General features: G+C 39.8%; 3 protein-coding genes across 4 annotated transcripts; 1 reads left to right on the top strand and 2 right to left on the bottom strand.

Annotated features, from left to right (window-relative positions):
* Positions 1-82: 82 nt before the first annotated feature.
* On the bottom strand, positions 83-4,075 carry ing4 (inhibitor of growth family, member 4). 2 transcript variants are annotated; one of them, XM_079343353.1, is made up of 8 exons: positions 3,969-4,075; positions 3,432-3,503; positions 2,918-3,084; positions 2,674-2,788; positions 2,449-2,560; positions 2,176-2,320; positions 902-963; positions 83-785 (listed from the first exon to the last, which is right to left on the bottom strand). In XM_079343353.1, the coding sequence occupies exons 1-8, from the start codon at positions 4,003-4,005 to the stop codon at positions 746-748; spliced, it is 750 nt and encodes a 249-aa protein (XP_079199479.1). In that variant the 5' UTR covers positions 4,006-4,075; the 3' UTR covers positions 83-745. The 2 variants fall into 2 exon arrangements, with proteins under 2 accessions (XP_079199479.1, XP_079199480.1); XM_079343354.1 differs by lacking the exon at positions 3,969-4,075 and adding an exon at positions 3,618-3,926.
* Positions 4,076-4,599: 524 nt separating this feature from the next.
* nop2 (NOP2 nucleolar protein homolog (yeast)) lies at positions 4,600-10,265 on the bottom strand. The gene is made up of 16 exons (XM_079344767.1): positions 10,159-10,265; positions 9,902-10,016; positions 9,738-9,780; positions 9,594-9,658; positions 8,768-9,060; positions 8,249-8,477; positions 7,959-8,158; positions 7,702-7,791; positions 7,353-7,440; positions 6,769-6,909; positions 6,298-6,437; positions 6,125-6,214; positions 5,897-6,019; positions 5,658-5,755; positions 5,435-5,571; positions 4,600-5,340 (listed from the first exon to the last, which is right to left on the bottom strand). The coding sequence occupies exons 2-16, from the start codon at positions 10,005-10,007 to the stop codon at positions 4,904-4,906; spliced, it is 2,280 nt and encodes a 759-aa protein (XP_079200893.1). The 5' UTR covers positions 10,008-10,016; positions 10,159-10,265; the 3' UTR covers positions 4,600-4,903.
* Positions 10,266-10,324: 59 nt separating this feature from the next.
* On the top strand, positions 10,325-13,844 carry emg1 (EMG1 N1-specific pseudouridine methyltransferase). The gene is made up of 5 exons (XM_079344768.1): positions 10,325-10,655; positions 10,791-10,892; positions 12,873-13,014; positions 13,105-13,310; positions 13,391-13,844. The coding sequence occupies exons 1-5, from the start codon at positions 10,461-10,463 to the stop codon at positions 13,502-13,504; spliced, it is 759 nt and encodes a 252-aa protein (XP_079200894.1). The 5' UTR covers positions 10,325-10,460; the 3' UTR covers positions 13,505-13,844.
* The last annotated feature ends 102 nt before the right edge of the window (positions 13,845-13,946 follow it).

Here is a 13,946-nt window from a genome sequence, read left to right as displayed (position 1 = left end):
ATAATAAACATTACAACTTTTCAAAGGCTGATCAAACTTACATGCATTATGAACAATCCAGGGATAAAAAACAAAAGCAAGATTTTTGAGGTAGTAGCTGTATTCAAATGATTGACAACACAAGCACCCCCTCTCCCTGTACCAATGTTTCAGCTACAGAAATGACAATACTGTTCAATGAATGTCTCACTTTCTATACAGCACTCAATCAAATGTAAAAAATGAAATGGTTAAACTCACTACCACAGTCAACTAATAGGGTCAGTATGCAGCATTTCATTTTTTCACCTTCCGGTCATGTCTAAATCATTACACTAGTGTACCAAGGCTAAGCACAACAAACTAACCGTACGATAAAGCAAAAGAATATCCATCGCCAAACTGTTTGAGATTTACATTTGTATGCTGAACATCACCTTAGAAAAGTTTAGCCATTTAGAGCAGTTGTAGTGTTTACTTTGCACCTGTAAAAAAAGTCACAATAAGAGCACCAAAGGGAACTTAAAAAAAGAAAAAAAAAAAAGAAAAAAATTGACAGCAAAAAAACTAAACAATATTTAAATACACTTGTAACAACTTTGCTCCTTCACACACACTGCATTAGACCAAGGCAAATTATGTAAACCAAAAGAAAAAGCACCAAATGTTAAGGAAGATGGGAACACAAATTCTAGTAACTAATGAAGAAATAGTCAGTCTCCATCTGCACAAAGTCCATGTTTTGTTCCAGGTTGACCACATGTTTTTATTTTCGCTTTCTGTCTTGAGAGCATCGAGGACAATACCTGCATAGGAGAGACACGAAACACTGTAGGTCATCGTTCCACAACAGAAACAATTTGCCCCATTATTTAAAATGGAAACAACATTACAGGCTCCATTTTGTTACTATTTTTCTTACCATTTTCCTCTTGGTTTTGTTGTCAGGCCGACACAGGCGAAATGGAACCACTCAATGGAGCACTGGAGTAAAAACAAATAAAAGGACTGTTAGGTATTTCTGTGAGTCATGCAGCAATGGACTATTGTTAAAAAGAAAGTGTGGCATCCGTCTCATTAATCACTTGCTCCAACCTCTGTGACCTTATACAAAGAATTCTTCAAGAGACTGTGAATGAATCTTGACGTCCTCCATCAATCTTAACCCCTGGCCTGAGCCCTACAGGACTTAATTGACGTCACCTGGAAGGTGATTGAATGCACGAGGCTGCGAGGGCTCGAAATGGTTAAATCCCAATGGGACTGCACTTTGCTGACTTCTCTGTAACCATGACAGCACAATGTCATGCAGCATTGGGTATTTGTCTTGCAGACATAGCGCTTACAAAAAGTTCTTACTTAATCTACATGAACATTTATCTGTTGTTAGTTAAACAAAGGTTGATCTTGTTTAGCTCTCTCCCCCCCCCCCCCCCCCCCCCCCCCATTTGTTCACCTGTCCATTCTTGTGGTGTTTCCCCTTGGAATCATGTTTCACGTCACAGTACAATGAACTATGGGTAATTCTCCCACACTAAGTCTGCAGATATGCCCACTTACGGACAGGGTGCATAATAGACTTGAAAAGTCCTTTAGAGACCCCTCACACACTTGTTGATTCGGCAGTGGGACAGCCCTGAGCCCTCACAAACTGACCGAGAACTCTCATCAAAGTCAGTGTGTGTGTAAGGGCGGACATCGAGATTGGGTCTGTGGGTCTTCTGAGGCTTCTCATCTGTCAGGGCTTTGTACTCTCTGTACAGTCAATATTATTCATAAACTTTCAATGATTAAGTCTTCTATATTCATATTACTTCTATAATATTTTTCTGAAGTATCTTCAAATAAACGTTGAGGTATTTCTACTCACAAGCAACACACTCACACACGCAGCAATAGATTAAGTAGCATCATATCCTTTTTCCTTTTATATTTCTCTTATTCCCATTTTAGTTTTTTAGTTTTAAGGTTTGATTTCACAACATTTTGTTTGTTTGGTCAGTTCACCATGGAAAGCATCCTCAAGTTTCTTGAAAGGCGCTATAAAAATTCAATCTATTATTGTTAATCACACCTATAAGGGCATTTCTAAAAGCGGTTCTAACTTCTACCACAACTTATTCTTTAAGTTAAAAAATAAATTGTTTTGTTTGAATGAATAAGAATCTCATTGGCCTCTCCATGAGAGCCACTTACATCCGTGTTGTCACATCCAATCATCTCGCCGTAAGAGACCTGATGGCACAGACAGTATGTTGGTTCGTTGGGGTCCACTGGCATGTCCAGCACATCAGACGGGTGCACGTTCCCAAAATTGGCCGATGGGCTGTTGAATTCTCCTCTGATAGGAAGACGTATTGCAAATGAGAAACTGAATATCTGCCATGATCATAAATCAAACAATGATGAGTAACTTTGAGCATTAAAGTAAACACAGAGCCATGATGAGCACGTAGATGCACAACTTACGGCTGAAGGAGTTTGACTTTCTTCTGTGCACTCTTGGGACTGCTGTCTTCATCTGAACTCTTCACTTTAGACCTTGTTTTAGCCGTTTTCTTTTCCTTCTGTCTGGAGTCACCTGAAACAACACAATGACTTTTATATTAGACTAAATTGAGTATTTTACGGCTCAAACCTTCATTCATGAATACTAATAATTTAAAAAATCCAGCAAATACAACGCACATGCACTTTTCTTCCCCTTGCTGGAGGTGGAATCGTAGTCTGTGCTCTCAATCTGCTTTTCTTTCAGGTCAGCCTCAAAGCGAGCCAGGTCTGTGTCAAGGCGTCTAATGTGTTTGTCAACCTGCAGAAAACAGAAATTCAGCACATTGATTGATGTGCCAGTTTATGTGTACACACAGTGCATGTGCCACATTATATACATTCTCCCACTCTTACTAATTAAAAACTTTTCCTTCACTAAGATACCTACCATCTCATAGGTTTGCATGGCCAGCTGAACTTTATCATCTCCAAACTCTTTGCATTTACTGTAAGACTGCTGAATCTGCCTCAGTATGGACAGCTTCTGCTCTGAGGAAAGAGTCCGAGCGTTGGCTGTGTACTCTTTGGCCAGAGAGTCTATCTGCCCTTTAAGATCTGCAAGAGAAGCAAGAGCGAACACTTCATGTAGAACTATACAGGATTCAAACACCGCTCAACTTATCAAACACAGACAAAGGAGAGGCAAACCAAATGTGTTCTCTTATAGACAGTAAGGCAGGTTTGTTTGATATTCAGGTTTGTACTTTTTATCAGTGCTTCACAAAACTTTGTCATTTTAAGCAGTAAAATGAACACATTGCTTGTATAAAAAGTATGACTTCATCCCCACACAATGACGGAAAAATCATGGGGAAAAGACTAAAATAATTCTGTAGACACTAAAGTGGATGAGAATTAACAGAAAAATTCAGACAATTACAGGTATTGTTAGACATTCTTACCTTCTGTGCGTTGATCGAGGTCTCGCATTAAATTGAAGTTTCTCTGCAACTCGAATGGCAGATTTTCGATACCTGGAGTGAGACACAAAAACAGCCAATTTCCATGAACATTTATTTAAATCCATTTAAAGGGAATCCAAATGATACATTGAACGAAATGAAAACAGTAAGGTTGGTTCATCATACTCGCTGGATGATGCTCCAGCTGTAATCAACGCCTAATAAATGGTAAAAGGGAAGAATTTTCAAACTGCACTCACTTTCAAAAGTATATTACTTAGATTATAGGTTTAGTAACATAAATGTAAGTTTAAATCTCAAACGGGTTCCTTCCTTTACTACGGTGTGAGCTGGTTTCCCAGCAACTAGACCGAGCCCAGACAGACCCACAGATGGCTGCAGTACGGCTGAAGCATTAGTTTGTTAGCGCGGGTATTAGCCAGGGCTACATTACAAACTACAACACGGCCTATTAAAAATGCGAGCATGGGTTATCTAATGTCCAACACGTAATAAAATCCTGATAAAAAGGCTTACTGTCCAAATAATGCTCCAAATACATCCCCGCCGCCATCTTAGAAATGTAAACAACACAGCTTCCGGTGCAAAATGGACCATTGTGATTGGTCCTTTCTACACTTTTAATGTCATCAGAAGAGACCCGCCAGAGCAGTTCTTACTTAGCTGGTTTAATCTTTAATATTTAAAGTCTATGCTTTTATATAATAGAGGAACCTGGGATATGGTTCATTGGTAATAGCTGTGAAATGCAAATGGTTAAGGCCTTTAACACATTAAAGACATGAACAGTTCTCGTTTTCTGGAGTTTTTCTTCAAACAAATCAAAACTAGTGTAGATTTACATCACGTTCTTACAAACCACTTTGGATAGCTATTTAAGTTGGGCTACCTACATTTTGAAATACTCTATTTTAATTGAAATCGAGGAAACACAATTGGATGTTTGAAACTATAAACCACTTTGTTCTGTTCAAAACTAAATCGAGAAGTGAAAATATAAATATTTAAAGTGTACATTTGATAAAAGAAGGTCAGCTCAGCTTAATGCAGATAGATCGTCAATGAAGTGCTCAGATCTGATTTAGGTGAACTTAAAGACAACTTATCTCACGCTGAGGAGTGATGACTCAAACAACTGATAGGAAAAAAATCTTAAAACATTTATTTTTCACAGATTACTGGAGGACATCCCATTCTGCAATTTCCTTAAGCATACAAACACATTGAACATTCTGTTATACAAACAGGGGATCAGCTTACTTATGTGAGACCATCATTGACCAGTAAAAATCATTTGTACACAGGCATTACAAACATACCTGACTGACATTTTCAGAATCACTGCTCAGAAATAACAGGGACAACCAAGCTGATGACTGGTTTACTGAGGGGATCTGGGTCTTTTGGAAAGCTTTTACATAATCCATGACACTTAAATCACACTGTACAGATCACTCTCCATCTTGTTTTTCTAACAAGTTTCTCAACTTTCTGAACTTGTTTTTTCCAATTCGGTTCTTTGCTTTCATGGGGGACTTTTTGTTTTTGCCCTGTTTTTTCTCAAATCGGCTGCCTTCCTTTTTGTCAGCCATTTTTTCTTTTGTTTTGTCTGCAGTCTTTAATGCAGTCTTCTTTGCCTTCACTCCATCTACCGCCTTTTCATCCATTTTGGCAATCTTCGCCTTTTTCGGCCCAGCAGGTAAGTCTTTCTTGCCTTTCGGCTTGACGTTTTCTGCTTTCTTGGCTGTCATGCCATTGGCTTTACTTTTCCCCTTCAAGCTGCCTGCCTTGCCAGGGACGGTCTTCTTCGTTGTGTCACTCTTGGAAGGTTTCTCTTCAGGAGAGTCTTTAACAACCGTTTCATCGGGAGCATCTGCACTTTCTTCTTCTAAATGAACAACAAAAAAGAGAAGATAAGTTTGAGGTAGACCAAGATACCTTCATGGTAGAAGTGGGCATTGGCTTATGATAGAAAATGTTACCTTTTCCTGTTGGTGCAGTTGGAACAGTATTGGAGAACTTCTTAAACTTGGCCACAAAGAACCCGTCCATGTTGTGGGAATGAGGGTAAAAACGCCTGGACAGGCGAAGAGTCGGATGGAATCTACGTTCTTTGAACCTTAAAAAAATGAGAAAAAAATAAACTGTAAGATCGAAGAGCAGAGTACCGGCCTTTCAGTAACATACACAGGTTTTCTTTTTCACCTTGTGAAGCCTTCTTTGCCAAAGTCAAGTCCTGTGGGAACCAATTTGACGTTTCTTTTCTTTAAAGCGTAGTCCACCACCCATTCATTCTCCTCAACCTGGTGAAATATATTTTTATCAATACAAAAACATTTTTTTTTTCTGCTTAACACTTCTATCTACACACAAATACATCTAAGAAAGAAAAACACATGAAACATGAAACATAAAAAAACTAAATGTAGATAAAGAGAACATGCCATTATTGAACACGTGCAGTACACCAGATATCCTCCTGAGGGGGACTCGGCATTGACAGAGTCGATGGCAGACAGAAGTAATTCTTTCTGCAGGTGAGCAGAACGGTGGATGTCTGCGTCATCCTGTCAGGTAGTAGGAGGTAAAGAGAGAGGGATTAATTACTATGTTTACCTCAGGCTGTAACACAGACAGTATGCATGTATCTATTACGAGTGAGCGTGATTTACCTTGCTAGTTTTCACAGCAGGATCTTTAGCGATGACTCCTGTGCCTGAGCATGGAGCATCCAGCAGCACTCTGTCAAACCCACCCATGACCTGCAAGGGGGGAAAAAACCGACCAGTCAGTACACGGAATAACTCTGGCGATAATGTAAACCTTTCATATCAATAAATGTTACCTTTGGGAACTGTCTCCCATCATAGTTGCTGACCACAGTGTTGGTGACTCCCAGACGGTGGATGTTTCCCACCACACTCTTTAGTCTGTCAGCATTAGCATCATTAGCCACGATCACTCCAGTGTTTCTCATCAGCTGAGCTGGTGGTGACACAAACAAATAAATCCTTAAAACACATTGATTTTAAATTTGAGATTGAATTGATTGAATCTTCACTGCTCTTTTCCTCATCTTTAAATTCATGTGCAAATATTTTGATAATTTCATTTTCATTTCATATGAAAAAATAAAACTTTTCTTTGTCGTATTTGATATCAAACTGAGTGTTTTTGTGTTCTACATTGATAATTTAAACTCCATGTTGTGATCTCAGCTGAATAACTGTTAGTAGCAGCTCAAGGCTACAGAGGATGGTAACTCTCATTGAAATACAAAGTTGATTACAGCAAACATAACTACAGCACATCTTACCAATATATGTGGTCTTGCCTCCTGGAGCTGAGCTCATGTCTAACACTAACTCTCCCTCCTGTGGAGAGAGAGCCATGACGGGCAAAAAGCTGGAGGCTCCTTGCAGCATGTACTGACCAGACAGGTACTCTGGGGTTGCACCTGATTTTAAAAACACAGGAAGAATTAGAGTTTTAGTTCATGAGTCTACAGTCAGCCGTCTTAGATACAACACAATGTCCTTAAAAGACTGGACACTGTAAACAAAAACAGAACGTGATATGTATTCAAATTACACCCATCTGACTGAAAATAAAACAAAGAGAACATGGGAGCAGTTATAACAAAGAAATTTTTGATTGTTTTGATAACTGATATGCCAAATATTTGAAGCCCAAAAAAAAAAAAAGGTGGTTAACAAACACTGGAAAAGAAGTGAAATCAAAACTCAATGGAATATCTCATCGGTAGCTAAACTGCCAACAGGATATTATCATTATGATAGATTTTTTTTTAAAGCATCTTAGAGAGGGAGGATTTTTTTTGTGTTGCCGAGATCGCATTCAACATGAATCTTTAGTGGACTTGAATGTAATGAAACTTACCGATAGGCACTGAAGAGTCAAAGATGACCAAACCCACTTTCGACCATTTCCCCAGTGGATCAAGGTTCACCCCTCGGTTGATCAAAGCCTACAAGCACAGATACAGGAGTTCCACACATGAGCACATGAATTAAGCTTTTTACTCTGAACGATTCTATCTCCATCACGCATTTATCATACAATCTACTTTAAATCATTTATTGCATCAAAACTGGAGCTAAATCTTTGGATTTCTCTGATCTCCACGCCCAGTCACTTTTAATGTGAAATGACCCTGACTGTTTCATTCTGCTTCCTGCAGTCAACACACAGAGTACAAACAAGGAAAATAAAATATAGAAGCAGTTACCTGTGCAAGGTCCCGCCTCCTTGTTTTCAGTGTGTTGGTCCGAATAGTGACAGGTCTCTGAATTTCATTGGCCTCAAGGAAGTCAACCAGCTGTAGGCCAAATATGATTTTTTTTTTTTTTTAAAAGTCATTACTGAACAAGTTATTGTTCACAACTGAGAATTTCAATTAGGTCATGACAGCAGATACATATCCGGTTTTGTACGTTACAAAGTTCTCGGGATGTTGAGAATATCTACGTTTAATCATTCACCCACCTCTGAGAGAGGGAAGAGGTCCATTAACTTCTCAATCAGGAAGTTGTTGTAGCTGTAATACATGCAGAGATCCTTCTTCAGGAGTGCGACGTACTCGGCTCGCTCTTTCCCTTCCTCCCTCTTTGTCGAGAAATTACAAAGGACGTCAATATTGTCTTTAATCCTTTGATAGATGGTCTTCAAGTCGAGAGGCAGGATACCTTAAAATGTAAACAAATAAAGATGAGATGGCTCTGCTCTAAAAAAAAAAAAAAAAAAGATCTAGGAAAAAAAAACCAACCCTCACTCACCTTCTCTTTCACTTTCCTCTGCGCCTGGAAGTCTAAACTGGTCCATTTCATCCATGTTGGCTTGAACTGTGTCTTCCTCTTCCATGTCCTCATCAGATTTCTTTTCCTCACCATCCTCGTCATCCTCATCTTCTTCCTCCTCCTCATCATCATCATCTTCATCACTTCCAAGAGGCAGGGTTTCCTTCTGCTTTTTCGCTTTCTTGGCTGCCCGCTCAATGGGAAGTAGCTAAATGAAAAATAAAAGGACATAAATCACTCGTTTATACACACCACACCGTCTGTGAAGGACACACTGTTCAAATTGAATGCGAGAATCAAAGGCCCAGGTTTTAACCATCAACAGCGGTGGGAAATGTTTTGTCTCAATTCCAAATTCAAGGAGTCAATCTACAAATGATCAGTTTTGCTTATAGATCAATGTTGACGCCTGAATCACAATTTGAATTGTTTACATCATTAAATACATCAAATAAAGTTTGAGTTCACAACAAGTTGAAGCAGAAGCACGTCACTTACTTCTTCTCCATCACTCTCATCCTCACCGCTGCCATCTTCCAGAGTACCATAGTCATCCACCAATTCATCATCATCATCATCATCATCTTCTTCTTCTTCATCCTCCTCTTCCACTTCTTTGATCGCTAGTTTGGAACCCTTCTTTCCCTTTTCTTTTCCTCCCTTCTGCTCTTGCTCCTCCTCCTCCTCATCTTCCTCCCAGTGTTCATCACTGTCATCCTCACTTTCGGGTTCATCAAGTTTGCGCTTCCTCTTCACAGGTTTCAGCCATTTACTGTTCTCATCAGTGTATCCTTTAAAAAATAAAAATAAAAAATGAATAAATATACACATTACATGGTTCAAAATAAGATAAAATTCAAGGACTGTATCTGAAAAATGTAGTTGTATAAAAGATACAACTCTCGTGTTTATATGCGGATTAGTCCACTTTTTGTGTAATTAAATCAATCAGACCAGAAGTATCGAGCAACTTTTATCTGTAGACATGTTGTCAGGGGTTTGTGGAGCTTATCATCACGTAGTGTTTTGTTATCATCAGGTTATAGCAAACAAAATAAAAGGTACTCCTGGAAGCATCCATGTTGTTTGTCAGACATTCACCTGGAACATGGTTAACTCGGGGTGTGGCGTCATTCCCAGATTGGAAATCCGAGGTAAATGAAATGCACCAATATACCGGTACTCGAAAACATAACATGAATGAGGCAAAAAAATATCTACTGCAAGCTCACTACACATGCCGATGTTCTTCAGATGCTGGGCAGGTGTTGCATGATTTTCTATACACATAAAACATCACAGCATGTCACACTCCAGTGGTTACCTTTCTTGGGTTGTTCCTCTACAGCATCTTTAGGCTTTTTCGAAGTCTGAACTCTTTTCGCAGCTCTGTAAAACGATAACATGAATCAGTATCATGTGAGCAAAGTTGTGCTATTTAGTTGTTTAAAATTATTCCACTTCTTACCTTTTTCTGCCTCGACTTGACAGGCGTTTTGGTTCTGTTTCCTCTGCAAACGGGAAAAACATCAACTATAATTATTATCTGCAAGTTAGAGAGTTGTTCAACTTGACGACAGAGATTTCCACAGTGAACTTGTAGACAGCTGAGATGAAGGGTTGCATATTTACCGTCTTTTATGAACTTAACCAGCTCTGTCTCAGCTCCTTGCTGCTTTCTTGCTTTTCTCCCAGGCCCTCTTTTCACCTTATTGGTGGGATCCAACTTTCGACCCATGACTCAAAGCTGAAATTCAAAAGAATAAAAAAATAAACAGAGGTTTCTGTTTGTACTGCCTTTAGATTCCATTTGGATTCGCTTCTAAGATGACCCAAGTCAGACAGAGTCGTTTGTCTCATAGCTCAGTTAAAAACGGTCACATACTCACCGATAAATCTGTCGTTTTTCAGATATAATTTCCACGCAGTGAACGGTAAAGCCACACACGTGAATTTTCCTTCCACACGTTGTAGAAGAACATCCGGCGCGCAGCAGTGACGAAAAGACCAGTTTGTCTTTCGTATGGTATATCGCGCTCACATCTACGAAAACTATTTTTTTAAACGATTTAAAAAATATACATTAATATAAATTTTAACGTAACCACTCTATCATAGTTAGTGAAAAGTGCAAAGTTAGTAATAATCAATTTAGTTGTAGGTCTACCCACTGGTGAACCCGCACTGTACAATGACGTACACATCCAGCGACAGTTCAACCGATTTTAAAGGAATCATGGCGGCCCCTGAGTGTAAGAAGCGTGGTCTTGAACATTTGGACGAATATGAACCAAAACCTGCCAAACACCTCCGCAGCCTGCATGACCGTATGGCAGAGAGGAGACTTGTTGTTATTCTGGAGGGAGCATCGTTAGAAACAGTGAAGGTAATGTGTTTGAGTAGTGTTGCGATCAAGCCCCTACCTGCAGTGACACAAGTCACCATGCCTTTAAATGTGGGTTTATATTCCAATACTTTAACCTATAACATGTTGTATTGCTTCTGTGTTTTCATTTCCCAGGTTGGAAAAACCTTTGAGCTGTTAAACTGTGACCAACACAAAAATATCATTGTCAAAAGTGGAAGAAATCCGGGTCACATAAGACCAGATATCACTCACCAGGTAAGTTCTTATTTCAAACAAAGATGTTGTGATGCATCTTTTTGGATTACAAAGACTGTCATCATTACATAATCTGTCTCCAGCTTGTGGTCCTTGTTTAGGACTGTGACGGTTGCTGATATTTCAGCAGTGGTGTCTAAGATGAAGCCCTCCTCTTGCTCATCTGACGTCCTTCCCTGTAGGCTTTTTAAAAAAGTGTTTGGGGAAATCGGCCCGTGTGTGACCAAAATGGTTAACCTGTCTTTGTCCACTGGTGTGTTTCCTACTGCATTCAAACATGCCATAGTGGAGCCATTACTAAAAAAAGCAGGCCTAGACCAAACAGATCTTAATAGCTTTAGGCCTATTTCTAAGCTCCCTTTCATGTCAAAGATCCTTGAGAAGGTGGTCTGTAATCAGTTGACCCTTTTCCTGGATCAAAGCAGCATCCATGAACCGCTTCAGTCCGGTTTCCGTAAGCAACACTCCACGGAAACGGCCTTACTGAAAGTGTCCAGCGACATTATGATGGCTGCTGACTCTGGAAAGTTCACGGTCCTGGTTCTCTTGGACCTGTCCGCAGCTTTCGACACTGTAGACCACCAGATTCTGCTGAGAAGACTGAGGGATCAAGTTGGACTGTCGGGTTCAGTTCTAAAATGGTTCTCTTCTTATCTAACTGGACGAAGCTTCAATGTAACAGCCAACCAAATAAGGTCGGAGTCTGCGGACCTGCTGTGTGGAGTGCCTCAAGGTTCCATCTTGGGTCCTGTCTTGTTTTTGCTGTATTTGATCCCTCTAGGAGAGATCATACGAAGGTTCGATGATGTTTCTTTCCACCTATTTGCTGACGATATCCAGCTGTACTGCTCTTTTAAGCCGTCCGAGATCCAGAAGCTGAGCTCCCTACGTCTTTGTCTGATGGAAATCAAACAATGGCTCAGCGAAAATTCTCTGCAGCTAAATGCTGACAAAACAGAAACTTTGATTCTCGCCCCTGATGACTCAATTCCAGGGATTAAGCAGTTCTTGGGGGACCTAGGCCAGTCCGTGAAGCCTAGTCTTAGAAACCTGGGAGTTATTTTCGACAAAGACATGTCTTTAGTCCAGCACTGTAAACAGCTGTCAAGGAACTGCTTCTTTCAACTGAGGAAGATCTCCAAACTTAGAAACATGGTTTCGCAGAATGATTTGGAGCTCATTATCCATGCCTTTGTGTCTTCACGTTTAGACTATTGCAATAGTTTGTTTTCTTGTCTTAACAAGAAAGAGCTCTCTAGACTGCAATTAGTTCAAAATTCTGCAGCAAGAATTCTGACCCGCACAAATAGGAGGTCCCACATATCCCCTGTTCTGAAAGACCTTCACTGGCTGCCAGTGTCTTTTAGGTTCAGGTTTAAAATCCTGGTTCTGGCCTTCAGAGCCCTACATGGTCAGGCTCCCTCTTACCTTAGTGAGCTGATCCAGCTTTACGCTCCTGTGCGAGTGCTGAGGTCTATGGATCAGAACCTGATGAAGGTCCCTCGAGCTCATTATCACACTAGAGGTGACCGGTCTTTCCAGGTCGTTGCTCCGAGCCTCTGGAATGAACTTCCATCATCCTTGCGCTCAGTTGATTCAGTTGTCACTTTCAAGAGTCAACTGAAGACGTTTTTATTTGTCCAGGCTTTTAATTAGTCTCTTTTAGGGCTGCTATGATTTTTGTACTGTCTGTGTATTGCTTATGATGTTTTTAAACCCTGTTTGTGAAGCACTTTGTGGCCCCTGCCTGCGAAAAGTGCTATATAAATAAATTTTACTTTACTTTACTTTACATAATATGACAACCATCAAAGAGCGTTTATTGAGTTAATGGAATTTAAAGTCTTTTTATCCGTTTATCAACTTGAAGGTACATATATAGGCCACTATGATATAGTCTTGTTTGAGTTTATATAAATCTTATTCCAACAACTTAATTACATATAAACACATTAAAAATATTCTACTTTCTTTCACCAGTGCTTGCTGATGTTGATGGACAGTCCACTGAACAGGGCGGGCCTGTTGCAGGTTTATATCCACACAGAGAAAAATGCCTTAATAGAAATCAACCCACAGACGCGCATCCCAAGAACCTTCACTCGCTTCTGTGGCCTAATGGGTAAACTACCAATTTTAAATGTTAAGTTCATGTTTGAATTTATGAGAGATTAGATCACTCGATTTTACTCACATCTGCCTTCTATCTCAGTTCAGCTGCTGCATAAACTGAGTGTCAGGGCTGCTGACGGTCCTCAAAAGCTTCTGAGGATGATTAAAAACCCAGTGTCTGATCATCTTCCTCCTGGCTGCCCACGCATTACCACCTCTTTCTCTGCTGGAGAGGCCGTCTGCCCTCGGACTTTAGTACCAGAGGGACCAGCTGCAGTGGTGGTTGGAGCATTTGCACATGGAGCGGTGAGAAACATCTTCAGATTATAGTTAACTGTTCTACGTCAATTTCTTGTTTTTTTCTTATTGGTCTTTGTGTTTATTAGGTGAATGTGGACTACACAGAGAAGACTGTGTCTATCAGTAACTACCCCCTCTCTGGGGCGCTGACCTGTGCCAAGATGTGCTCTGCCTTTGAGGAAGTGTGGGGTGTCCTGTGACAAACAGTCAGAGAACTACTGATGTTTACCAGACAAACATGGACATTAGGACTCAGAGTGGATATAATGCAAACAGTTGGCCAAATGACAATTTTGCTAGTGATACTATGTGGACTACAAACAAGTATCATGTTACACACTTTGTGCATTCTGATGTTATGAAAAACAAATGTTTCTGTATCCAATGTTCCCTTTTCATTTTTCATTTAGCTGTTTTTTTTTTTTTCCATCAGTTTCATTGACTGCTGAGTTTTGAACCGGTGCAATTATATTGAAATATATAACCAAATGATGAGTGATTTCTTTTTATAGACGAGAATAAAAAGTAATCTTAAATTGATGCAAAATATTGTGAAATGATGTACTACATGAATTCCATGAAAAATGGTTACAGGTAAAACCGACATAATTTATACTATAACTATACTATATTCTTTATCAA

The sequence above is a fragment of the Symphodus melops genome, assembly GCF_947650265.1.
Source record: "Symphodus melops genome assembly, chromosome: 5".
Lineage (NCBI taxonomy): Eukaryota > Metazoa > Chordata > Actinopteri > Labriformes > Labridae > Symphodus > Symphodus melops.
Note: the sequence above shows the minus strand (reverse complement) of the source record. Positions and strands in the feature narration are given on the sequence as shown.